Raw genomic sequence first — 27,428 nt, 5'->3', positions numbered from 1 at the left:
TACATAAAACGTGCTAACAAAAAAATTATTAATCACATATTAATGAACAATTATAGTTATTATTGATTAATATAATAAAATGTACTTGAAACTAATTACTTGGTGTTAAAAATAAATAATATGCAATTTAGAAGCTTCTAGGAAATTATTGAGTGCTACCTTCTTCATGAAACTGACCATAGGATCTAGAATATACTAGCTTAAGCTAGCTAGTTAAGTTAACCATTAAGTAAATTATGTGGCTGTAAATTAGGTGCTTGTAGAGTAGTAAAAGTAAGCCAAAAAGCCTACAGACTGAGTTAGCAAAGCTTAACCATTTAAAGCATTTTTCTTCTCAATCTATTTCCAACACCTCTCGGTCCCTCTCTTCCTTTTTATTAAAATATAGCCTTTCGTAAAATTAGCCTCCTTCAATAAATCATTAAATAACCAGGTCTCCATCACTTGAAACAACTAAATATTACGTAACACATAATTAATTAATTACAATGTATAGTGGTTTTTGTAAACGATTACCAGCATGACCTTAATGCATCGGAAAATGGTTTCAAGCTTCCAAGACCTTCATGTACTACTTATTAGCAGTGGGAAAATAAGTATTTTACCAAAAAGTAAATGGGAAAATGAATAACAAAATATATATTTTTATCATAATTACAATAATTTTCTAATACTAGCTCTGAAAGTCTCCTTCGAAATTCCCATCATAAAATTATAATTAGGAAATTCCCATAACAAAATTATAATTAAGACCCTCCATTTGTTTTCTGAAAAAAAAATAATAATAAAAAAAAAAAAAAGAAACCTCTCTCTAGCTATCTCTGTCAACCCCTCCCGTTCTCGCCGTGGCCACTGATCGAGTAGGACATTTCACAAACTGCGTACATGCACTACAATCTCTCAGATTGCAGTGACAGTTAAAGAAAATGTTAATTACAAGCTTCTTCTTTGATCTATCTGTATGTGATTCTTATCCTACCTCATGTAATAATATCCCTTTGAAATGTCCAGTCTGAAAATCTTATGAGGGAAATTGATTGCCATCTGAATTTGTTCTTGTATATTATATTTTTACTTTTTATTTAAATGAAAGTATATTAAATATTTTAAAACTGTGGAAAAAAAAAAATCAATGCAAAGTTTTTGTTTTGCAGATGAAAATTAATATATTTGCGCACAGAAGCTACTAGAAAATATTTGCAAAGCAATTTCTGTTTCTGGAAGTTTCTTAAATTGTTCTTGCAGCTAGAAGATAAGATTAAACTAAGAAGAAAAAGAAAAACTCTTTGTGTACATGGTGGTATATATGGGAAATATTCACGTGGTGACTAGCAGGCGAAAAGCAAGCATGATTTAAACCAAAAATATAATAATAATAATAATAATAATAATTTCTCTTTTATTTAAATGGTTAGCTTCTCCGTCTGTTTCTATCTCTGTTTTTGTTTTTGCTTATTTTTGTATGCTAATTTTCAAATGGAGTGCACGTGTCATCAAATGGAGTGCACGTTTCAGCTATAATTAATATTATATTAATTTATTATTTTTATATTTATATTATATTTTCATTTTAATATTACTTTATATATATTTATTTTCTTTTTCTTTTTCTTTTTCTTTTCTTTTTTTTTTTTTCTCTCCCACGTGAAGAAACACTTTATCTTTTTTTATTCTCCCTTCTTCTTCTTCCCGAGCCCGACAAAGACAAGAAACATACAGAGACTTCTCTCTCTCTCTCCTTTGACTCTCTTCCCCTCTTTCCTTTGACCAGCCGTTTGGCCGTGTTTCAGTGGCCGGAAAGCGACACGCGCCGGTGGCTTGAGAGCCCACGGCCAGGCGACACAGGTGACAAAAATATCCGGCCATTTGGTCAGCGGGCACGCCGAGATCGGCCATCGAAAGCTGGCGACCGGAGGTCCTCCGGTTGACCCATTTTCCGGCCGTTTTTGATCGTGAGACCGCTCTTCCCCATAGTTTTGGATCCCCTGGTTCCAAAAAAGACCTCCATTAGCAGTTTGTGAGATACATGGAGTGGAGTGTTTGGCCGGAACTTTCCGTTCATTTTCCGGTCAATTCCGGCGGCTTTGAGCTCAATGGATCAATGGAGGTTGGTAATGTATTTTTTGTCTCATTACCTTTCTATTAATGTTTGTTGGTGTTAAATCGTTCCGGCACCTGTGTATAAAATATTCTATTAAAATATTAATTTAATTGGTTTTTTGTAATATTGATGCTTTAAAAGCCCATGGGAGTCGTAAATTCGATTTGATGGAGGATGTTGATTTATTAGTAAAATTTTTATATGAATTTAAATCGTCAATTTATGATAAATTTTAATATATGTTTAATAAAATTAATAAGAATCTGAAACTATTTGGAAATGAAAAATTTTTTTTATTTGAATAATTTTTGAAAGGAAAAGTTTATAGAACTTAACAAAAAATAAATCTTACTATATCAAAAACTAAAAAGTAAAATTGATCCGTTTAAAAAGGTATCAATTTAAAATTTTAAAAAAAATTTTACTTATTTTTTAAATATAATTTTATTTTTTAATTTTAATATATAAATTTATTTAATTTACAAATATTATATTCTTCTATTATTAACCACTAAATATTTTAAAAAGAATTTCAAAAATATTCATTCCCGAAAAACTAATCATCATTTGAATTCAAGTACCAGATGCATCGGGACGATATGGTTTCTTTCTGGAGGCGGCTGAATTCTCAGCCCAATACTCTGGCAACTTCAGAAATTATCTAGAACTGCCTATAATTCTTATCCATATCTCCCTACACAACGTGCAGGAAGCTTCTTTTTATTCATTTTATTATTCTTATCCCTTTGCCGTAGGATCCCTATGAAGATATATAGGAATAAACACTGAAGATTGAGACGTCCATTCCTACATCGCGGCGCAGAATACCTTTCTCTATTTTCAAGGCTTTAAATATCGTTTTAAATATCAGACAATTCGTACTTTTTCTTCTACCAAACAGGTAAGATTAATTCAAACCCAGTCAACATATTTCGTGATTGCTTAGGTAAATCATTTTAAACTCGTTTCTTTTCTTTGCAAATTAATTTGTAGAAGTTAATATATTTTGTTTACAACATGCTATTCATAGTATTTAAATTATATTAATTTATAAACTACATTTACAAATTATAAGGTAATTTCTTAAGGAAAAGTTTTATTTTCTTTTACTTGAACTTATTTGTTAAGAAAAGTATTTTGTCAGAATTTTCATGTCTATATTGGTGAATTTTGTTTATCCACAATTTGTCGAGTCTTTTTTAGTTTCAGGCTATGAAGAATCTGTGTTTGAGCCACTGCAGACACCAAAACACATACTTCCCGGGAAAACTTTTCCCTTCGCCTCGTCTCTTTTTCTTCTTTTTCCTTTCCTTTCTTATCATAGCATTAGAATGCCCTGTTTTTGTGGTTTCATTATGAATTTCTCTAACCAATATAAGCCTTAATTTTACATACATTAGAAGAACAAACTAAATAAAATAAACAGTACATTATCTATGAATATGATTATGAGTTGTTATGACCCATTTGATGGGTAAATATCTTTACATCCACTTGAACATTCTTAACTAAATTCTATGAGTATAATATAACATATGTACTTTTTATTTTTTGGCAAATAACATAATATGTGCATTTGAAAGTGTTAGCTCTTAACTTTATGTGCATTTTTACCATAAAAGCCAAACCAAAGAAAGTACGTTTAAATTTGCAGGAAACAACCGAAAAATTTGTACGTGTAAATTTGCAGGAAACAACCGAGAAATTTCTCGGTTTACCATGTCAGTCAGTCTTTTACATGTTAAATGGAAAAAAGTAGAAGAAGAAACAAAATGATGCTATAACCTTCCGAACACCCCAAATTGATAACCCCATGGTAAATAAATATTAAATACAAGCCAACTTCGAAATGACTTAATTAACCAAAGTTTGAAAAAATCTTATGAAATGATTAGGTGAGAGGAAAGTAAAAGTGAGTTAAAAAAAATAATAATAATAAGGGGATTAAATGAGTCACCAGGCCTTTTTTTTTCTTTTTTTTCTTTTTTCTTTCATAAAATATGGAACAATAGGTTCATTAAAGAAACAAAATATATACTTAATTTTGTTAATTAGAAAATATTGTTAAAAATACATTAATGGATTTGTTTTTTCGAGGTGTCCAGTTTGCGGGAAATTATTTGGAAACACGTGATGAAAGATTCGCTACGGTGTGCTGATCTTTTCAGTTTACTATAATCATAACCGCTTGACAGAGACAACACTGCGCGTAGAGTAGGTGGTACAGAGAGCGTAATTTCCAACCCTTTTATTTTTATTTTTAAGTTAACCAAGAAGAAGAGTGTTTAATACATTATATTATATATATCTATATATATATATATATATAAGTGCAATCGTATTTTGATCATCCTGCGTTACCCTTCTTCACTGAGAGAGTTTCTGGGTCTGGCATCTCTGAATGTATGTTATATATTCAAAAGCTAGCTAAATAGGAAAAAGCTTTAATTTCATTTTCACCGATTAATTGCTCTTTTACTGGTGGATTTGCAGGTTATATTGTAAAATGGTTTCTACTTCTTCTTTTTCTTCGGCAAACCCCCCCCACAAACAATTCGATGTGTTTTTGAGTTTCAGAGGTGAGGACACCCGCCATGGATTTGCTAGCTATCTTTATGGTGCTTTATCTGCAAAGAGTATCTCAACTTTCATGGATGATCATGAACTTGAGAGAGGCGATGAAATTTCTCCCACACTTGACAAAGCGATCAAGAAATCCAAGATTTTAGTAGTCGTTCTTTCAGAAAACTATGCTTCCTCCACATGGTGTTTGGAGGAACTGGTGAAAATACTTGAATGCAAGAGAAACAATGGACAGACTGTTATGCCAGTCTTTTATGGCATAGATCCATCGGTTGTACGAAAGCAGAATGGGAGTTATGGAATTGCATTTAATAAACTTGAAGAACGTTTCAGAGACAGAATAGACAAGGTGCACCAATGGAGGGCTGCTTTAACAGAAGTTTCTAATCTACGTGGGTGGGATTCAAAGAATTACTGGTAATTTATTACTAACGGTTATTAATAGATTTCAAAATTTTCTTAATATATCGGCACTAGCACTTTGGATCCTGTTTGAAGAGCTCATATTTTGCTTATGTCTTAAGTTTTTTATTATTTTACCTGCAGAAAAAAAAAAGAAAAAAAAATTATTTTTGAGTACAATTTTTAAATGATTGACAAAGGATCGATAAATTGATAAATTCCATTTTAATAAAATATTGAGACTATGAAATAGTATATAATAACAACAATGAAAATTAATCAGTGACTAAATTAATAACTCTACTTTCATTTTTAAACGGGCCGGTAACAACCAAAACAAACATACAATAGTGTTAAAATTGCTCCAGTGTCCTTTTATTTTAGTTTTGTCTTTTTATACCTAACTTTTTATATCCTATTTGTCGAACATTATTTATTTATTTATTTTTGTAGGCCTGAGTGTAAGTTAGTTCAAAAAGTTGTTGAAGATATTTTAAAAGAATTGCCTAAATATCGATCATCATTTGAGCATTCAAAGGAGTTGCTTTTTGGAATTGAAAAAAATATTAAGGAAGTTGAATCACGATTATCCATTGGCCCAAAAGATGTTCGCATTATAGGTATTTGGGGAATGGGGGGAATCGGTAAAACCACCCTTGCTACCATTGTATTTGAAAAACTATCTGATGAGTTCGAAGGTTGCTGCTTTCTTCCGAATGTCAGAGAACAACATGCAAGAAATGGATTAGATCATTTGAGAAGGAAACTTCTATCTAATTTACTAGATGATGAAGATATTTTAACGATGGATACCCTAGTTGGAGCGTCATCTTTTATTCTTGACAGGCTTCGACGTAAAAAGGTGCTCATTGTTCTAGATGATGTGGATAGTTCTATCCTATTAGATGCTTTAGTTCGAGAAAATCACCAACTTGCTCCTGGAAGCAGAATCATTGTTACATCTAGAAATAGGCAAGTGCTTAAGGGAGTATCCGATGATATTTACAAGGTTCAGAGGTTAAATTCCTTTGAATCTTTTCACCTCTTCTGTTTGCATGCTTTTAAGTCTGATCCTCCGGCAATTGATGATCAAAAAATGATATCAGAAGTGATAAGTTATGCGTATGGAAATCCATTAGCTCTTAAGGTATTGGGCTTTTCCCTTCACTCCAGAAATAAAGAAGCATGGGAAAGTGCACTGAAGAAGCTGAAAAGATTTTCAAACCCAGATATTCAAGATGTGTTGAGAATCAGTTATGAGCAACTAGATGATAAAGGGATGAAGGATACATTTCTAGACATTGCTTGCATCTTTGATTCATCTTTTGCTAGAGATTATGCAGAAAGCATATTAGTTGATAATCCTTATGTGAAAATAGATATTACTGGTCTACTTGATAAGTCTTTAATTGAAAATAGTGAAGTTCTTAAGGACAATGAACTATTGATGAATGATTTGATACGTCAAATGGGTCGGCAAATTGCTCGTGATGAAGATGAACAACCTGGTAATCGTTGTAGGTTGTGTGATGCCAAGGATGCTTGCTACGTACTGGAAAATAAAACGGTAAGTAGAAATGCATTATTAATTCTTCTTATCGAAAAAACATGAAACGCAACCATTTCCACCAGACATATTAGGTGTCTGTACCAAGTTCTTAACAAATTTACATTTGTATCCTTGTCTATAATATTAATGTTCGTTTTAAAATGCAGGGCACTGCTGCAATTGAAGTTATATCATTCAACATGTCAGAAATCACACAAAATGTAAGAGTGTGCCGTTCAGCCTTCTCAAATATGTGCAACCTACGAATTCTCAAAGTTTATTGTGACAATATTGGTGGCTATGGGTTTAAGCTGTCCATTCCTAATGGTCTTGATTCTTATCTTTCTGATAAGCTAAGATATTTATGGTGGGATTTATATCCTTTGAAATCATTGCCATCAAAATTTAATCCAGAGAATCTTGTTGAACTTGCACTTCGTGGCAGCCATCTTGAAAACCTTTGGAATTATAAAGTTCAGGTATGCTTAATTTAATTATATTGTATTAGATGATAAGTACATGCATACAGAGTAAATGTAATTCCTTTTCTCCCTCCTTTATACAGTCTCTCCCAATGTTAAGAAGGATTGATCTGAGTTATTCCAAGTTTCTCACTCGACTACCAGATTTGTCACGGATTCCGAATCTGGAAAGATTAAATCTTGAAGGCTGTACAAGCTTGGTTGAGCTTCTTTCACCAATTCAAAATCTTGACAAGCTTGCTTATCTAAATTTGAATGGTTGCACCAAACTTAAAAATATGAAAGGTACATCAAGGAGCACAGGGTACTTGGATTTTATTCTGCATGGAGGCATTAAAAATCTTTTGAAAAACATTTGTCAGCCGAGTCTCACATCTCAGGCCCACATTCCTCAAAAGTTCCAAGTGAATTTAACATGTTTAATTTTGAGTGGGACAGCAATAGAAGAAGTGGACCCATCAATTGGGTATCTCCCAGGTCTTGTTCAATTAGATATGAGTTATTGCACCAGACTTAAAAGTCTTCCAACCAGCATTTGTAATTTGAAATCTCTTGAGATGTTAAGCCTCGCCTTCTGTTCGAAACTTGAAAAATTGCCTCCCCTTCCATCTACTCTGCTCCACTTGGGGCTATACTGTTGTGAAAGCTTGAAATCTTTATCAGAGCTCCCATCATTATGCTTTAGTCTGTCTGCAAATTACTGCAAGACACTGGAGAAAATATCGACTTGGAGGGCTCCACTATTACACAATATGAAAATCATTAACTTTAATTTTTTCTGTGGACATATTGACTTTTATGGTTGTGAAAAATTGGATCAGAATACACGCAACAGCATACTCGTCGATCGTGCCGTACTTAAAATTCTGTTCCGTATGAAGTTTGGAATGACTGTATGTCCATTTACCTTCCTTTTCTGTTTAACAGGATATGAGATGTTTATAATTTTTCAGCAAGTTGATTAATTTCTCATATTCATGATGCAGGGCCCAAATTCTCATGATTTTCGATATCCAGGAGATGAAATTCCAAAGTGGTTTAACTATCAAACTTGTGGGACTTCAATCAAAATTATGCTTTGCCCAAATTGGAATAATGCCAACTTCTTGGGTTTGGCTTTCTGCATTGTTCTTGATCAAAATAAAACTGACCCCAATATATCTCTTTGTATCAATTGCAAACTCAATTTCAAAACCATGGATGATGATCATCTGCATGAATATCATGATTCTAGGGCTCTTCTGGAAAGGAAGGTTAGTTCAGATCACCTGCTCATGTGGTACGTTGCAAAGCTCGCTTTGCAAAGATCAGAAAAAATGGTTGGACTAAATTGGCCATCTACTTGTAGAACTGAGGCTTCTTTCCATGTCTTGCCTTGCTACTATGATTGCATAGAATTGAGATATGTCAAAAACTTGGGAAGTGAGTATGGCCAGATTAAGAAGTTTGGTATTCGCTTTGTATATATGGCAGATACAGCGAGGTTTGATGCAGAAACTAAAAGTGGAAATATAAGACACTATGATGAATATTGTGAATCAAGTGGAAGTGAAGCTAAAAGAAAAAATGAGAGCTACTTTGATGAATATTGTGGCTTTCATGGTGAAGAAGATGTTGAATGGCATCCGACCATTAAATCTAAGAGACTGAAGGTTATCCTACCATTATCTAAGAGACGGAAGGTTTAAGTATGTCACTGTTTGCAAGTTGCAGAACAATTGGATGCTCACAAACCAAAGAATACAACAATTCCAAGATGCAGCTAAGGGAGATGCTTTAGCGATGAATATGATCATGAAACCAGTTAATCTAAAGTTGTTAGCTCTGATGAACGAGGAAGAAAATCCCAATGCTAATTCAAAGACAACGAAGCATATTCTGTGATTGCTTTAGGTAAACCAGTTTAAAATGATTTATTTTCTTTGCAACTTAATTTGTAGAAGTTAAAAAACTCTGTTTACAACGTGCACACATGTTACACGCAGAGGGGGGAAAAAAATAAAAAAAAGAATGTAATTGTTACAATAAGTATTTTAATGGATTTTTCATGCATATATTATATTGTTCATTTTGTTTAACCACAATCTGGCATGTCAATTTTTCTTTTCTGGCTAGGAAGGTACTGTGTGACCTATGCAGACAATCTTTAGCTTCAGATGAATGGTCTTGTATCTTGGAAAGGTTCTCTGTTCCTCTTCCGAAGAGTCATCTGTCAGTCGCACAAAAGACCTTTTCTTTGTAAAATATGGTGGGGGACACTTTATATCTTGACTTATTTCACTTTGACTGGTTTTTTTAATGGTTGTGAAAGCATGGAATGTTTTTGGTTTTTGAAGCAAATGGATTCTAATATTTGGTAAGCAAGTTTTGTGGCTTCATTTTCAAGTTTTTCTTATGTGCCAAATAAAAAGTTAAAGTATTTTTTTCCATAGCAATGCCAAGGTGCGGTGCTTATGGTCATTTCTGGGGAAGTTAAGCTGTATTTGTTCTACAACTTTTGTTACTAATAGTACCAAATAAGCAGAAGTAGGAAAAACTATAATCTTATCTGTGATTCATGTCTGTATATTACCTGATTTAGTAATAGATTGCTATGTTGCATTTTATTAGTAATGGGCTCCAACAAAGCGTTTGTTGTAGTTGGTTGATATGGGTCTCTCATCTGGAAGCTATGTCGCTGTCTTTAATTATTATTATTATGTATGAATCCACCAAGTGTTTTTCTATATATAGTTTTTACAGGTTTTAACTAATGCTTGACAGAGATTCAAATCTAAAGCATGACACTGAATATGGAGTGAGCGGTCCTATCCTATAGGCTTTTAAACATCCCTTAATCTTTCAGATTGTGGGATTTTGTTATTCCTTGTTTTCCTTCTTGTTTCTTTTATATCCTAGAAGTTCTCAGTTTCCCAAGGAAAGAATGCGTTAGATAACAGGCCCCTTAATAAACGCCAAGTCCATTATTACAAGATCTTCAAAAAGGCCTCAGATTCTTCAAAATTTGCCTGGGAAACATGCTATAAGGATGAGGACATTTAAGCAAACAATCTCCAGCCTCAGCATATTCAACATTTCATTAGGTTTCCTTTTTTACCAATTAAATAGAAATCATCCCAAGAGAAAGGTCTTGAGACAAAAAATGAAGATCATCAGCACCCTGCAAAATCATATCTATGATCTAGTTTGAATCTTGATCAGTAAGTCAATATGATTTGAATTGTTTGACTTCGATCATAGTTTCTAATTCAGTTTCTCTAGTCCATTACTTGATCTGTTTTGGAGTATCCGACCATATATTTAGAAGAGCTACAGCAAATTATCTCTTGTGCTAGCTAGCTTACACAGCTTGGTCCATTTCTGAAGAGCTTAATTTTTTTAAATTTTTTTTAAGGTAATAATAACTTTTAATATCCATCAAAAACTAGTTGTCTAACTAATATTCTGTTTGACTCCTAATGGACGTTAAACTTAACAATAGTTGAAATCTTATGAGAATGGTGAGGTAAGACGAAAGTTGAGTTTTATGCTGCTTTTTCTTCTCTGCCTTAAGGAGAACTGAGTTAGTCTATCACCAACTTCCTTTCTACTTCTTGAGGGCACATAATCTGCCTTGATCAATCTCCCCATAAGAAACAGAGATCTTACTGACTATTTTAATGTATAGAGATTTTGTTAATCTTAGTTTAAGGTCCACTTTAACAACGCCTAGCTAGAACACGAGTTTTTTCTATTATGTACATTTGGGCAAGCAGGGTTTAAAAAATAGTTATATACGCTTGGAGGCCTTAGATTATTTCTTTGTAAAATAAATATTGTAACACCCCGTCCCGAATCGCACCGGAATCCGTGCACGTTGACCGTTGACCGAAGGGGTCAAAAGTTGACTTTTTAACTCGGTGGGAATTTCGAGATGACTAGGGTACCGTGGCGAAGTGCACGATGCCACGAGTTCGTAGACTGGTAGCACGTCGAAAACGGAGCTACGGTTTGAAAGTTATGAGCAAAACAAGTTGCGGTCCAAACTGTCCAAGGAGTGCTGAGGTTGACTTTTTGTGTATGGGGAATTGAGCTTTGACTTGTGCATGGTTGTGAAGTGCTCGTCGATACGAGTTCACAGACTAGCAGCACGCTCAAAACGGACATCCGGTTAAAAAGTTATGGACGTTTGAAGTTTACCGGATACCGTATTATTTTAATATTTTTTTGGGTCGGTGAACAGTGAAACGCCACGTGTCAGTTTCTGATTGGTCCACGTGGCATGAACAGTGTCACACAGGGTTTTAATTTTGAAAAACTCTCAGGGAAGAGAGAGAAAGAGAGAGAAGAGAGAGAAAGAGAGAGAAGAGAGAGAGAGAGCCACCGCCGGCCACCGGATTTTGCCACTGTTCCGGCCGCGTTACTGTACACGCGCCGGACAGAAAGCTTGCCCACCTCATTTCCGGCAAAACCTCCAAATTTCACGGCGAACGGCCGCCGGACGCGCCCGGACCGGACGTCCGAAGTTTGGCGGCGATTTTTCCCCCTCCACCGCCGGCCACCGCGAATCGGCACTATTCCGGCCGATATACAGTACACGGGCCATACACCCAGCATCCTCTCCTCAAGTCCGGCCTACCCACCAAAAATCACGGCCATCGGACCACCGACGCGCCGGGATCGGAGCGTTTTCCGGCGAGGGGTCGAAAATCTTCAAACGGTGATTTCTCCGCCGTCCGACCTCCGTTTTGCTCACCGTCGGTCCCGTTGGATTGCTCTCCTCACGATCTACAAATCTGCAAAATTTCACAGCAAACGGCCACCGTCGGAAGTTACTGTTCCGGCGACGGTTGCCGGTGACGTGGCGGCCCGCCGGAAAATACTGTTCCGGCGAGTACCCGAAAATTCCGGCCAGCTCCAGTCTGCAGTGTTCGACCTCCTGAACCCAAATCCGACTTCCGTTTCCGCCAATTCGCGACGGTTTGGGAGAATTGCGGAGCCGAAACCCGAAAAGCTTCCCGACGAAATTCAAACCCCGTCGGGTACGATCATCGGAAATTAAGACCGGATCTGTGATTAGCATCACTCGAGCTTCGATTCGGAGCACCGGTGAGTCGTAGAATTGATCCCGTAGTGGATCATGGGTTAATTGCGTGCTCCAGGTGAGTGACCCACCTTCAAATTAATTTTGGAGAATTTAATTGATGAATATATTATGTGTGAATTAAATATTTGGAATTTAATTTCTATGTGCCAAATATTTATTTGAATTATTGTGGAATTATTTGTGAATTTATTGGATTTAAGAAAATGCGTATTTCACCAATTTATGCCATGTGGAATTATTTTATGGTTTTGAGGATTTTGAAATTGGTGTGGTTTTAATGGTAAATTGGGCACGATTCGATTTTCAAATATTTCAAGGAAAATATTTGGTTATGTTGGTGATTTCAATTTTTATGAAATATGCCCATAAAATATTATGGGATTTGATTATGATATTTCGAGAAATTATTTATGCTTGGAAAAAATGTGGATATTTGTATTGATGGATTTGGGAGTTGGTGGATTTGAAAATCATGGAATTTACGGTATGGATTATAAGGAAATTGTGGAGAATTTCCCGGTTCAAGCGGATGGATTATGCCCGCTATGCTTATGAAAAAAATGTGAAATTTGTTTTATGATTTAAATTTATGGATTTTATAATTTTTAGATGCACCGTGCACGTACTGGTGTTCTGATTATGTGATATGGTATATGTGATATGGTTAGTGTGCACACGGTTGTGATTAGCGCGCAGGTGGGTGTGAGTAGCGCGCAGGTGATATTATGAGGGTGTCCTGTGGATGCCATCGGAGAGGGCGGCCACCCCCCTTTGGCCGGGACACCAGGTTAGCAGCGGCGCAGTGGGACGCCACGCGACCGTATGCCGGTTTCTTTCTATAACCTCCTGTCTGGCGGTACCTTGGGACGCTGGGTACTGTTGGCGCCACTGGTATATAGTGGGTGCATCAAATGATTTTCAGAACTGTGTTTTAAAAATAAAATGTTTGGAAACTGAATTGGAATTAAAAATATAATTGTTACCGCTTCTGGTATTTAATTGATGTCTTGGTTTTCGGGGAATATGGATAAAGGGTTTTGTGAAATTGTTTTAAAAGGGGAACCTTTCCAACTGAGAGAATTGTAAGGGTTTTGAGAGAAAATATTATTTCCAAATAATTATTATTTATACTTATTACTGTGATATTATATGGTATAGTAGTAGGGTCGCTCACTGAGATGATTAGCATCTCACACTCTTAAATTCCGTTCCTCTAGGTTCCAGGTTGTCGGTGTTCATTCGGAGCGGACTTGATCTTCCTCGCTGTTTTACTTCGTGAAGTACCCTGTTCTTCTTTATTGCGGTTGTACTATTTCTTTCATTCTTGTTGTATTTATTTTGCACTGGATTACTGTATTTTGAAGTGCTGGAATTTGTGGAACCAATTTGTAGTTTGTGGGAGGAATAAGGGGATATTTTTGAAGTGTGTTTTCAGTGCAGGTAAATTTGTGGTAAGTAAATCCTTTAGGGGAGGTGCTGCCGGATTTTCCGTTGGAAGGTTCGGTGGTATTTCCCTGGGATCAGGGCTGTCTAGGGTTCCGGAGGAGGAATTCTGGACGGGTCCTGACAAATATGGTCGACGACACTATACGCACTATATATGTTGACTTACTTCACTTTAACTGGTTTTGTAAATGATTGTGAAAGCATGGAATGTTTTTGGGTTTTAAGGGAAATGGATCCTAATATTTGGTAAGTTATTCTTATGTGTAAAATAAAAAGTTTTAAGTATTTCCTCCATGGCAATGGTAATGGTGCAGTTCTCAAGCTTAAAAAATTGAGCTGTATTTGTTACTAATGGTACAAAATAAGCAGCACTGAAATTTTTTTTAACTAAAATCTTATCTGCGTTTCATGTTTATACATAACATGATTCAGTACTGGTTTGCTTTGTTGCCTTAGTAGTCTGGACTCCAACAAAGCTTTAGTTAGAGTTAATTTAGATGGATATTTGTGATTCTCTCGTGTTTGCTGGCTCATGTCAGGATCTGTCCAAAATCCTTTATCGGAACCCTAGACAAGCCTTGATCCCAAGGAAACACCATTGAATCTTCTAAAAAAAATCTAACAGCATCTCCCCTAAGGGTAGGATTTACCACAAAATTACTTGCATAAAAAAAAAAAAAAAAACATTTCTAACAATATTTCATTCTTCCTTCCATTTACTACAATTTGATTCTACAATTTCTAGTACTTCAAATAACAACAGGGAATAAATGAAATATTAATTAAATAAATGCAGTACAATATACAGAGCATCACATGATCTACAATTAAAAAATAGAATTTCTTACAACACAAGATAGGAAATTTACAAGATGAAAGGAAAAGAAAGAAAAGCTTCTTAGAGTGCAGCAACGAATGAAGGCGTCAAACTCGCCCCGAACGATCAACGTCTACTAACCCAGGTCTAGGGAACTGATTTAAAAACATGAGATGCTAATCATCTCCGTAAGAGACCCTAGCTACTACACAATTATAATAACAATAATATATCAATAAAATAAACTTAATAAATCAATATTAAATAAGTAATTAAATAATATATAGTTAAAATAATGTTTTCTTTCAAAACCCTTACAATTCACTCTGTTAGAAAGGTTCCTCTTTTCAAAACGTCTTCACAAAACCCAATATTTGTACCCCAAAAATTAAGGAATACTTAAACGAATAAATTGATAATAAAATACAATAAATTAATGATCCAAAATTTATAATGAGAAATAAAAAGTTTTTTTAATAACAATTATTAAATTGTAACACATTGTCATAAATAGAATAAAACAAATTACAATGAAATTCACAGCAGAAATAATCAAGAGAATATTAAATAAATAAAATGCAATAATTAAAATACACATAAAATACAAATGATAATTTAAACTCAAAGTTTACATTGGAAACACTTTAAAAACCATTTAAAATTATTATCAATTTAATTGGTAAAATCATGGTAAAAGGCATTTTTAAAATATCAATTAAAATACTTGTTGAAAAACATCATTAAATTAAATACATTTTAAATACGATTTTAAAAGATTTTGTTTCGAAAATCATATCGAGAATACCTTGACGCACTATACTATATACTAGTAATGCCCCATTGTGCCCAACGTCCCAAAGCACTGCCTAACGGGAAGGTTAAAGAAAGAACCTACATCCGATCACCATGTTGTCTCACTAGGCCGATGTTATCAACAGTCATCCTGGCCATGGAGGGGCAACTGATGCTCACTGCATTATATCCTGCCATTCTTCAAGTCTAATCGCCTAATTATGCGCCCTAATCATATCCATGTAAATACAGTACAGAACATCAATACTGTATGAGTGCGTATAAAATCATAAATCATTATATTTTCAAACCTTGAAATCTCATAAATTCCACTTTTCAAATCCGTTGGTTCACATCACGTTTAAACTCATAATATTTTCACATTTCTCTTTTAATCATCTGTAAAATTCATCACTTAAAACCAATGATTGAAACTCCATCAATAATCAAATATTTAAATAAAATATGTTTAAAGCATAATAAATTTAAATAATTATTTCCCTTCAAATCCGGAAAATCAATTTAAATTAAATCTATCACATAAAATTCATGCATGATTAAATCCACAATTCATCAATACCTTAAAATAAATTCCATCATTATTTCTATGCATAATAAATTAAAATAAGTAATTTCCTTCAATTTCATAAAATCAACTCATAACAAAATAATATTTTAACCTCATGAAATTCATATATTTTTAAAATCATATAAATACATTTTTCATGCATCATAATCCCAAAACATTAACAACGATAATTTAATAAAAAATTAAATACGAATTTACTCAAAATCAAAATATAATTCATATGCACATATATTTTATTCTACCCCAAATTTTTGGCATAAAAATTTCCAAATAAAATTTATCAAATATGTAGCACATACAACATATTTTTAAATTAATCAATTAAAACAAAATACACATAATTTAATGCCCAAAAATAAGTTGAAGGTGAATCACTCACCTCGAGCATATGTATCAATCAAGATCTTCCATAAGATCAATTCCACAATTCACACATGCTCCTAAAATATCAACATTACATAACAATAAATAAATTAATATTTTTTTCGAATAATTAATACACGGTATACAGGGGAGTTAACACAAAACCATATCCAAAATTCACAAATAATATACCAAATTGAAGCTTACAATGCGAGAATCATAAATTTAGTCTTACCTTTTGGAAATCGGACCAGTGGTGGCTGAAATTTCAATGGAAAGCTTACAAATTTAATATCCTCGATTCTCTCAGACCTTCGCGAATTGGAGGAAACATATCTCTGATTTGGGTTCAGGGAGGTCGAAATAGTGGGGAAGGGTAGGTGGGATCACCGGAATGGCATCTCCGGCGAGCCGCTGTGCCCACTGAAAACCTCGCTTCCGATGGGATGTCCAGTGGCCAGTGGCCGTATTTTTGCCCGGGAGATAGATCGGAGGATGTGTTTTCTAATGGGATCGGCGGTGAGAAGAATGGGTGACTGGTTTGGGAGAAATCACGGGAAAATATGATCGGCGCAGTGGACGAAAAAGTCCCAGATCTCGGCGCGTGGATAGCCGTTTGGAAATGAAATTTGGCTGGTCGGCCGGGTTTGAACGGGCGTGAGGGGTGGCTGGCACGTGTAGTGGAGGAGGGTCGGAAAGGGTTGAAACGGTGGTGGCCGGCGGTGGGGTTCCTCTTCTCTCTCTCTCTCTCTCTCCTCTTTCTCTCTCTTCCCCCCATGGGCTCACATGCATTTCAGGCTATTAAAGCCACCCGTGGGTGATACAACACGTGGCACACACAGTTTATACTGTTCACATATTTAAAAATATATTAAAATAATACAGTATTCGGAAAATTTTATAGGGCCATAACTTTTCAATCAAATGTTCAAATTAGGCATGCCGCTAGTTTATGGACTTGTATCAACTAGTACTTTACAACCATATAAGAGTCAAACCAAAATCTTACAAAATTAAAAAGTCAAACTTAATATCCTCGGACAGTTCGGACTGGATCTCATTTTGTTTGTAACTTTCAAACCATAGCACTGTTTTTAACATGCTACTAGTTTACGGACTCGGGTCGATGTGTAGTTCACAATGGTATCTTGGTCAAAATGAAATTCCATCCGGAGAAAAAAGTCAACATTGACTCACCTATCAGCGGTCAACTCAGTCAAGCTCGGTCAACGTGCAAAAATTCTGATGTGCTTTAAGACGAAATGTTACAGCTTACACATACAGTTGGTCCATTTCCTAAGAGCTTTATTTTATTTGTTTATTTTTTTTAACATCAAAATTTGGTCCATATATATGGCCCTTGGGAAATGGTTAGAGTATCTTCATCAACTTCCGAAATTTTCTACTTCTCGAGGGCACTCCGTGTTAATATATGATACTCTGCCTCTATCTCCCAAAAATAACAAAGATCTAATTGACCCTTTTTCTCTTTTTCTTTCTTTCATTTTTTTCTTTTCCTTTTGGGTGATCAAATGCAGTTGATCATTTCAATATATGCAAATTTTGTTAATCTTAGCTCGAGGTTCATTTTGCAATTTTTTTTTTTTTTTTTGAAAGTTAGTCTTCACCCCTTAAATAGAGAGAGGGGAAAAAAGAAAAAAGAAAAAAAGGAAACAGAGGATGCTAACTGTCCAACACCCAAAATGGATAATCCCATGGTAGTTAAAACGTGCTAACAAGGAAATTATTAATCACATATTAATGAACATTCATAGGTATTACAAATTCATACAATAAAACGTACTTGAAACTAATTACTTGATGTTAACAATAAATAATATGTAATTTAGAAACTTCTAGGAAATTATTAAGTGCAAGATTCTTCATGAAGCTGACCGTAGGTTCTAGAATAGACTAGCTTATGCTAGCTAGTTGAGTTTTAAGTAAATTGTGTGTAGTAAAAGTAAGCCAAAAAGCCTATAAACTGAGTTAGCAAAGCTTAACTATTTAAAGCATTTCTCCTCAATCTATTTCCAACACCTCTCGATCTCTCTCTTCCTTTTCATAGAAATATAGCCTTTACTAAAATTGGTCTCCTTCAATAAATCATAAAATAACCAACTCTCCATCTTCATCCAAACACCTTCCGCAGATAACCCAACACTTGAAACTACTAAATATGACGTAAAAAATAATTAATTAATTACAATGTATGGTTGTTTTTGTAAACGATTGCCAGCATGACCTTGATGCATTCGAAAATGGTTTCAAACTTTGGAGACCTTCATATACTACTTATTAGCAGTGGGAAAATAAATATTTTACCAAAAAATAAATGGGAAAATGAATAACAAAAGATTTTTTTTTTAATCATAATTACAATAATTTTCTAATATAAAAGTGAGGAAAGCATGGCTTGAATCCGACTAAAGGTGTGGATATGGATGTGAAGAACATACAATTGGGTCAACCTCATTCACAGTAAAAGAAATAATGTAGACGATAGACAACTACAATTGTACATGACCAAAGGGAGGGTAACTTGTAGTACAAGAAAAGAACTTTTTGGGAAAACCTGACAGTGTAAAGGGAAAAATAGAGTTTCAAAACATTAATTCACTCATGGAATACCAGACAAGCCAATATGGATGGTGTTCATAGAATTTATTTTTCATTTTTCATTTTTATTTTTTATTTTTTATTTTTTATTTTTTATTTTTTCGCTTAAAGCTAAAAGTTGCAATAAAGAATTTTTTTTAGCCAAAAAAAAAAAAAAAGCAATGCACGAACGAAATGACGTTAGACAGCAGAATCGTACATATTTATATGTGGACATATTTTCACACTATCTCTGAAAGTCTCCTCCGAAATTCCCATCATAAAATTATAATTAAGATCCTCTTTTTGTTTTCTGAATAAAAACAAAAAAGAAACCTCTATCTAGCTATCTCTGTCTGTCCCTCCCGTTCTTGCCGTGGCCACTGATCGAGCAGGACATTTTACAAACTAAGTACATATACTACAATCTCTCAGATTGCAGTGACAGTTAAGGAAAATGTTAATTACGGGCTTCTTCTTTGATCTACATGTCTGTATGTGTTTCTTCCTTTACCTCATGTAATAATATCCCTATGAGTTGTTCAAGTCTGAAAATCTTATGAGGGAAATTGATTGCCATCTGATTTTGTTCTTGTATATTATATTTTTACTTTTTATTTAAATGTAAGTATATTAAATATTTTAAAAGTGTGGAAAAATAAAATCAATGCAAAGTTTTTGTTTTGCAGATGAAAATTAGTATATTGATGCACAGAAGCTACTAGAAAATATTTGCAAAGCAATTTCTGTTTCTGGAAGGTTCTTAAATTGTTCTTGCAGCTAGAAGATAAGATTAAACTAAGAAGAAAAAGAAAAGCTTCATGGTAGTATATATGGGAAATATGCATGTGGTGACTAGCAAGCCAAAAACAAACATGATTTAAAGCAAAAAATAACAATAATAATTTCTCTTTTATTGAAATGGTTAGCTTCTCCGTTTGTTTCTGTCTCTGTTTTTGTTTTTGCTTATTTTTGTATACTACTTTTTAAGTGCTTTTCTTATGTACAGATGTAGCAATCCTGTCTCCATGGTGATGACAGTGTTCTTGATCATCTTCATGTTTCAATATCTCCAAAGATTTTACCTCTTGTGTCCATCTGCCTCGTCTCACATGCAAAACCCTTTCCAGTTATATTTTTGGAACTGTTTGATGGGGAATTGCCCTCAAAATGTAAGGTTCCGAGGCAGGGACTTTTGAGTTTTTCCCCAACGGTCTCTGTAATTTAAGAAAATTTGAGATGATAAGCTATGGCCCAGGCTGATCTGAAATAACAATTTTGTCCGCAAGAACATTATAAAATTCATATTCATACAGAAAATCACCATTGATAGTTTTGATATCGAGTTTATAGCAGACACAAAGTCCCATATTGGGCTCAACTTTTTTTCTGATCATTAACAATGCAGAAAGCCAAACCCAAGAAGTCCTCAGTGTTCCAATATGGAGGAAGCATAAATTAGGCTTTTCAAACTTCCATTGATCTTTTAGAGTGTGGGAGTCTAATTTATTCCATATGTTTTTTTTTTTCTTCCATAGAGGAAGCATAAATTAGGCTTTTTAAACTTCCATTGATCTTTTAAAGCTAATTTATTCCATATGTTTATTTATTTATTTTTTTTCCTTCCATATGTGCTAGAGTCAGTTTTCTATGGAAAGAAAGTCTAAAATAAAGCAGGCCATAATCAGAAACAGGTAGCTAAAATCTAAATCACAGGACATTTCTACAATCTGGGAACCCCCTAAACAATAAAAAGCCTCAAAGCAATAATATTGTTAAAAAAACAAAATAAAAATAAGAACATATCTGTCCAGCCAAAAGCCATACAAACTGCTCAAACAAGCCGAAGATGGACTCCCTAAAGAGGGCATGAAAAATAAAAAATAGAAAAGAGAATATCCACTGGCCTCATTAAAATCCATGAAGTAAAAGCCCAATGAGAAAACCCTCATGGGAAAAAGTGTACCAGAAATACAAGACACCCCCAAAGAAAATAAAAAAAACCAAAAACAAAACTATGACAAACAAAAGCTCCTATCTCCCCAAATGTCATTAACATGATGATGGAAACAAATCGAAGGAGGCTGAAAAGACCAATGTTCCATCGATGAAGAAGTAGCTATTTTTTGACAAACCATCAGCCACCATACATCCCTCACGATTGGTATGAGTCACTTTGAAAGCAGCAATGGCAATAAGGAAATCAAGACAAACAGACAATTGGCTGCATAAACACGAAGGAACTTGCAAAGGAAAACTCCGAAGTAACTGCACAGCATATGAAGAATCACTCTCAATCCAAAGACAAAGCCAATCATAAAGCTTAGCATACTTCACAACTAAAATAACACCATAAATCTCAGCCTCAAAAGCCAAAGCAGAAAGAATGAGAGACCAAAAACACCCATATATACATGAAAAATCTAACAAAATACTTTTCATAACAAATAATGATAATAATAATAATAATAACAACAATAAAACCAAATTCGTTACTGCATTGCAAAAAGATGGTCCCAAGGGAAAGGTCATGTAATAAAAATAAAGATCATCAAAATTCTGCAAACTTTTGTTATCTGGTTTATACAGTTTATTATGTCTCTTAAGAATTTATAAATTTTTTGAGCAAATGATAACTTAAATATTGTATCAAAGCTAGTTGTCTTGCAAATTTTTTGTTTGAATCCTAAACCTAACAAAAGTTGAAATCACATGAGTTGTGAAATTGATGCGCAGAGAGGAAAGTTAAGTCTGAGCTACTTGTTCTTCTATCTCTTAGAGAGATTTTAGCGAGTTTATACAAATAGTATTATCAACTTCATTTCTGCTGCTTCAGGGCAATCCATGATATTCTGCCTCTCTCAATCTCTCAAAAACAACTGCGATCTTATTGACCATTTCAGTATTTACAAATCTTGTTAATCTTAGCTCAAGGTTCATTTTAACCACACCTAAAACATTTGCACCTCAGGGTTTGGACAACATTTTTCTTTCAAAAGTAGCATATTGTAAAAGTGTGCAACAGAACTGGATTTGACTATTATATATTGAGATTCACATGGATCGTCAAATACTTATATATGCTTGACTTAAACATATAATCTCTTATCATCTTAAAGCTAATCTGGCTAAAGAGAAGGTGTATGTATATCGTTAAAGTTTTGATTTTTCAATGTTTTGTTTATTTGTCAAATAAAAAAGGATAACTTTTCAAGTGCGATTCTATACAAAGTTTGTACAGATTTTAACTAGTGCTTGACATTGAGAAATTTGGTCCATATTTGATGCGCGGGAAATATCATAGATTTGATTTAAGGTATTTTATTTGTAGAAAATATTATTTGTTAATATTTGAATTTAAATATTAGTTTTAGTTAAGAAAGTAGGAGATATTATCTTATTTATTTTCATTTATTAGTGGTTAGCCTAATAAGGAAATTAGAATATTAAAAATTAGGAGATGTTTTCCTTATTTTATTTTTGAATTATTTTAGTATTTCAATTTATTTCTTTTATGTTTTATGTTGCCTATACATAGATAGCTTTGGATTGTAAAAGACAGTTGTATGGCATCCATATGTATGGCCTTTCGGAAATGGTCCTTGTATAATGTTACAAAAATAAGACAAAAAACAATAGCAATAAGAGAACGAGAATGAAAACAAAACACACAGATTTATGTGGAAAACTTTTGATGGAAAAAAACAATGGGCAAAGAGAAGCAAAATTTTATTAATCAAGATTGGTACAAAAGGTGAGCAAATAGAGCAGTTAAAAACTCATACAACCGACCCCCAAAACGTAAATATATATTGTACGGAATAAATCTAAAAATCGGATCGGTCCGTACCGCAGGGACTCTCTCGAGACCTCCGCTGCCTCCAAATTTTTTCACAAAATAATTTTCACCAAACGGGTCACACCGCAAGCTTTTCGAATCAGATCAATAAGAATTCGAATCGCCGACTCTAACATATAAAAAATCAAATTTCATTTTAGTAAGATTGACAGAAAATGGCTAGGATTCTTCAAAATATGAATTCAAGCATGTTATAAGGATGAGCACAAAGTAACAGTCACCAGTCTCACCATATCCATAATTTCACTTTCTTTCCTTTTGAACTAGATAAACTTAAATCATCCTTTACAGGACAGGTCACGTGAACAAAATGCAGATCATCAATCCTCCGTGAAATCCTTTAATAAGATCTTATACTGAATACTTGATCCAACCTCAACTTGTAAAAGAAGCGACTTATTTGTATGAAACTTGACTGCAGTTGTCTAAATGAAGAGCAGGTATACAAAAATCAATGCCACTTTAACTTTAAGTAGTGTTTCTGTCGGTGGTCACAAGTATGTATGGACACTCCCAAGTATTTTCTCTATAACTTTGTACAGATATAAACTAAAATGCTTGACAGTGAGATTCAAATCTAAGAAATGACACCTTTTACATATGTAGTGAGAAATTGGGTCTATATATATGGGCCTGGGAAATGGTGCAATAGGTTTTTAAATTTCCATTGGTCCTTCAGATTGAGGGATTCTTAGTTTATTCATTGTGTTCCTTCCTTTTTCTTTCATATAACAGAAGTACTCAGTTCATGTGAAGGTTATGAAAACAGTTAATATTGTTAAGAGATGACACTTTTGCTGCCGTCATGTAGTTTAATTTTGTGATTGTTTAATTTGTGTTTTATGGTGGTTTGTGTAGCTATCTTGCTGGTTTGTAACTATGTGTCTTTGATAATATATATGTATTAGGTAGCCAAGATATGGCTTAGCATGTAGCAACATGGTTGCTGCAGTTTTGGTGGGATTAGGTGAAAAGTTACTATTAAAAATTGTTCACACATTTATATTTTGCTATCAGATGAATGAAACAGCAGCTGGTTTTTCCTCCTACTTTCCTTTTTTTTTTTTTTTGGCTTTTTTTTTTTTTGGCACAGTTTTCATCTCTTCTCTAAGTGTTTTTTGCTCTGTAAAAACCAACAAATGTTAAGAGGTAGGCTCTGTGGCCTATGAGAAAGTAGAAAATCCTAAGACTAATTCAAACCCAATCAAGCATATTTTGTGATTGCTTAGATAAATCATTTTAAACTCGTTTCTTTTCTTCGCAAACTAACTTGTAGAAGTTAATATACTTTGTTTACAACATGCAATTCATAATATTTTCATTATATTAATTTATAAACTACATTTACAAATTATAAGGTAATTTCTTAAGGAAAAGTTTATTTTCTTTTGCTTGAACTTATTTGTTATGAAAAGTATTTTGTTAGAATTTTCATGTATATATTTTGGTGAATTTTGTTTATAATTTGGCGAGTGTTTTTACTTTCGGGCTATCAAGAATCTGTGTTTGAGCTATACACCACAGACACCAAAACACTTACTTCCCTGGAAAACTTCTCTCTACGCCTTGTGTTTTTTTTTTCTTTTTTTTTTTGTTTTTTTGTTTTTTCTCCCTTAATCATGGCATTAGAATGCCCTGTTTTTGTGATTTCAGTATGAATTTCTCTAACCAATATAAGCCTTAATTTTACATACATTTGAAGAACAAATTAGATAAAATAAACAATAGATTTCTATGAATATGTTTCTGAGTTGTTATGACCCATTTTATGGATAAATATCTTTACATCCAGTTGAACATTCTTAACTAAACTCTATGGGGGCGTTTGGTACGCAGGATAGGTCCGGATCGGACGGGATCGGACAGGATAGGTTCGGATTGGACAGGATCGAATAGTGCAGTAGTGTGTTTGGTATAGTTCTGGACTGAATGTTGGACTAGTTGTCCCATGTTTGGTATAGGATCGGATTGGATTGGATTATTTTATAATTATAGTATTTATTTTGTTATATATGAAAAGATTTAAAATTATATTTATATTTACAAAAAAATTAAATATTATATTTAATTAAAGTTTTATTATTACTTATATTTAATATGTTTTGTATAGATATTTATATGTTCAATTATAAATTATTTATAGATATTTATAGGTTTGATATAAATTATTTGTATAATAATCTGAATTCTAAATGCTATATCAAACAGGCTTAAAGTCCAATTTATAAGCATAAAGTCCTAATTAAACTAGAAATAAGAAACTAAACAAAGACAGAAAAAAGAAACTAAACAACATAGGAAAAAGAAACTAAACAAATACAAAAATAGAAAACTAAATAAATAATCATAATAAAATCGTAAAAATAAATTTTAAAAGATTAGAAAAATCTCATAGCTTCTGCAACAACTACGCAACCCAGCCAATCCACACTGTCTAAATATGAACCTGTTCACAAGATTCGCATGGATAAAATCCTACTGAAATAGAATATAGCTACACCATGGATTTTAACCAAAAAAATAAAAGATAACAAAAAAAGGTTCAATACTGAACAACTCAAAATAAGGATGCTTCACTCGAAGTAAAATCTGAGGCAAAAGATCAACTAGAGAACTTGTATCCAACTTAATTTCCATAAATACTTTATAAATACTTTATTTTTTTTGTAGAAATTTCCATAAATACTTGATAGTAGTGTTTATTATATATATATATTTATTTGGTAATGTCTCAATAGTGGTTCTTGCTTTAACAGAACTGGCATCCATAAAATTCAACTCGAGTAGATTATAACAGTTTTTGCTTGAAGAATCACTTAATATAATCTCAAAAAGAACTCTCTTAATATTGAACACATTCAAGAATGAAACCCAACTTTACAGAACTCAATTCCAAAGAATTTCTCAATAACCAACTTCTACTAAGCAAGAAAATGATCCAAGTCCTCCCCAATTTGGAAAGATTTTATTTTCATATAGCAGAATATGTCCTTTTTCTGTACCCAAAAGATGATATGTTGTTCTGAGAGTGTAAGGTAATCTTCTGAAAGTTTATCCCTCTTAAAACCATTCCAACTAAAGAGTTCAACAGCTCTATAATGATCCAATACTCGTGCCTCATATATTCCATCAGCTCCATGAGTCGTTAGCAAGTGCTTATTTCTAGTAGTAATAATGATTCTACTTCCCAAGCCAAACCACTCATGCCCTCCAGCCAATGTCTCCAGCTGATCTAGTTCATCAACATCATCAAGAACTACAAGTACTCTTTTGAAACAAAGCCTTTGCCTTATGATATTGATACCTCTATGACATTGCCAACCTTCAAATTTTTATCCCCCAGCATGTCAAACAGAAGTTTTCCTTGTAGTTGAACAAAACCAAGATTCTGCTTCGATGTTTCTATTACATTTGCGAGGAAGCTGGAGCCTTCAAATTCATCAGCAAATTTATTGAATAAAGCTTTGGCAATTGTGGTCTTACCTACACCACCAATTCCATAGATCCCTATGAATTTCACATCATTCTTTCCAGTTCCAACATCGATTAGGGGTTTCGATTCCATGAAGCGGTCTTCAATTCCAACTGGATATTTGGCAACATGTAGAGGTACTCTACGATTGATTTTTCTTAGTGCAGCTTCTGCAGCTTCAACAATTCTTTGGATCAGTAGAGATTCATATCTGCTCATTAAGAAAGACATCACTAAGAGGGTAGATTTGATCGATATATTGATATATATATATATATATATAAATTTTGTAATTAAAAGTACCAGTCACAAAATAATTTCAACCATATGTTCTAATCTAAAATTCATGTGGCCAAAAGTTTTTGAAGCAGTGAAGTGTTTGATAACATAAATATAAGCAAAGTTACATACCCATCACCTAGATGCCACCCAGATAGACTGGAAGCTTGGGTCAAAGCATCCTTCCATTTAGCAAGCTTTTCCTTCTTCCTATCTGAACTTCCTTCATATTCAGCCAATGCTTTTTCAAAATTGCCTGTCTGGTTTATTACTTCAGAAGGCTTCACTCCCAAGAAGACTGGCCAAACTAGTCGCCCAAATGATTTCCAACATTCAAGGATCTCAACCAGTTCATCCAAACACCGTGCTGAAGATGCATAGTTTTCAGAGAGATAATAATGGATATCTCTGATTCTCCAATTGCCTTAATAAGTGAGGGTGATGTTTCTTCTGCCTTTCTGTGAAACCAATCGTCAAAGAAAGCAGAAATTCCTTTGTTATCTAAGGTTTTGTAATGGTGGGCTATGAAATTGTTTCTGGTATCTTCGCCTTTGAAACTCAAGAAAACATCATATCGAGTTCGAGGGGCATTGTAACGATCGATGGAAGCTAACATAACGATGAAAAATGCAATATATTTCAGTTTCTCCTCTGCTGTCTAAGCTTGAAGATGATAAAGGTAAAATAAAAAAAATACAGACATTGGAGAGAACACGAAGAAGAAGAAATCATACTAATCGGCTGTGTTTCTTCCTCAGAGGGATGCAGAGGTCTCAAGAGGCCATGGACGTTCACCGGGGAAGAGCTGCTTCGATTGTTGAGACGATCTGGTGGACCTGCTTCGGCGAGAGATACCAGCGAGAGACACCAGCGAGAGAGAGGAGAATGGGACGATGAGTTTGGGACAAAACTGACCCAGGTGGAAAACGGGTCAGTTTAATCCTGCGAAAGTGGGACTCTTTTACTGTACAGGTCAAGTTGTCCCATTCTCTAAATGTTGCTACCAAACA

The 27,428-nt window shown here is 33.9% G+C and overlaps 1 protein-coding gene and 1 pseudogene across 20 annotated transcripts; one reads left to right on the top strand and one right to left on the bottom strand.

Annotated features, from left to right (window-relative positions):
- The first annotated feature begins 1,640 nt into the window (after positions 1–1,640).
- Positions 1,641–9,721, top strand: LOC107429747 (disease resistance protein RML1A-like). 20 transcript variants are annotated; one of them, XR_009639321.1, is made up of 9 exons: positions 1,641–2,107; positions 2,857–3,002; positions 4,207–4,333; positions 4,679–5,101; positions 5,540–6,653; positions 6,803–7,114; positions 7,201–8,010; positions 8,104–9,010; positions 9,233–9,721. XR_009639321.1 is itself a non-coding variant. In XM_048463902.2 (6 exons), exons 1-6 carry the CDS (start codon positions 2,094–2,096, stop codon positions 8,803–8,805), a joined length of 3,459 nt encoding a protein of 1,152 aa, XP_048319859.2. In that variant the 5' UTR covers positions 1,641–2,093; the 3' UTR covers positions 8,806–9,214. The 20 variants fall into 20 exon arrangements, 1 of the variants encoding a protein (XP_048319859.2); XR_009639320.1 differs by having other exon boundaries at positions 2,857–3,917; positions 4,207–4,319; XR_007237961.2 differs by having other exon boundaries at positions 1,642–2,107; positions 4,207–4,319; positions 4,595–5,101.
- Positions 9,722–25,588: 15,867 nt separating this feature from the next.
- LOC107403332 (disease resistance protein RPV1-like) lies at positions 25,589–27,428 on the bottom strand (annotated as a pseudogene).

This window comes from Ziziphus jujuba, chromosome 6, assembly GCF_031755915.1.
Source record: "Ziziphus jujuba cultivar Dongzao chromosome 6, ASM3175591v1".
NCBI classification, from domain to species: domain Eukaryota; kingdom Viridiplantae; phylum Streptophyta; class Magnoliopsida; order Rosales; family Rhamnaceae; genus Ziziphus; species Ziziphus jujuba.
Note: the sequence above shows the minus strand (reverse complement) of the source record. Positions and strands in the feature narration are given on the sequence as shown.

Excerpts from the sequence above, each read along its gene's own strand:
- LOC107429747 (XM_048463902.2), top strand. Across the intron at positions 7,115-7,200 it reads TTTGGAATTATAAAGTTCAG|TCTCTCCCAATGTTAAGAAG; the intron begins GTATGCTTAATT and ends TCCTTTATACAG. Across the intron at positions 8,011-8,103 it reads GTATGAAGTTTGGAATGACT|GGCCCAAATTCTCATGATTT; the intron begins GTATGTCCATTT and ends TTCATGATGCAG.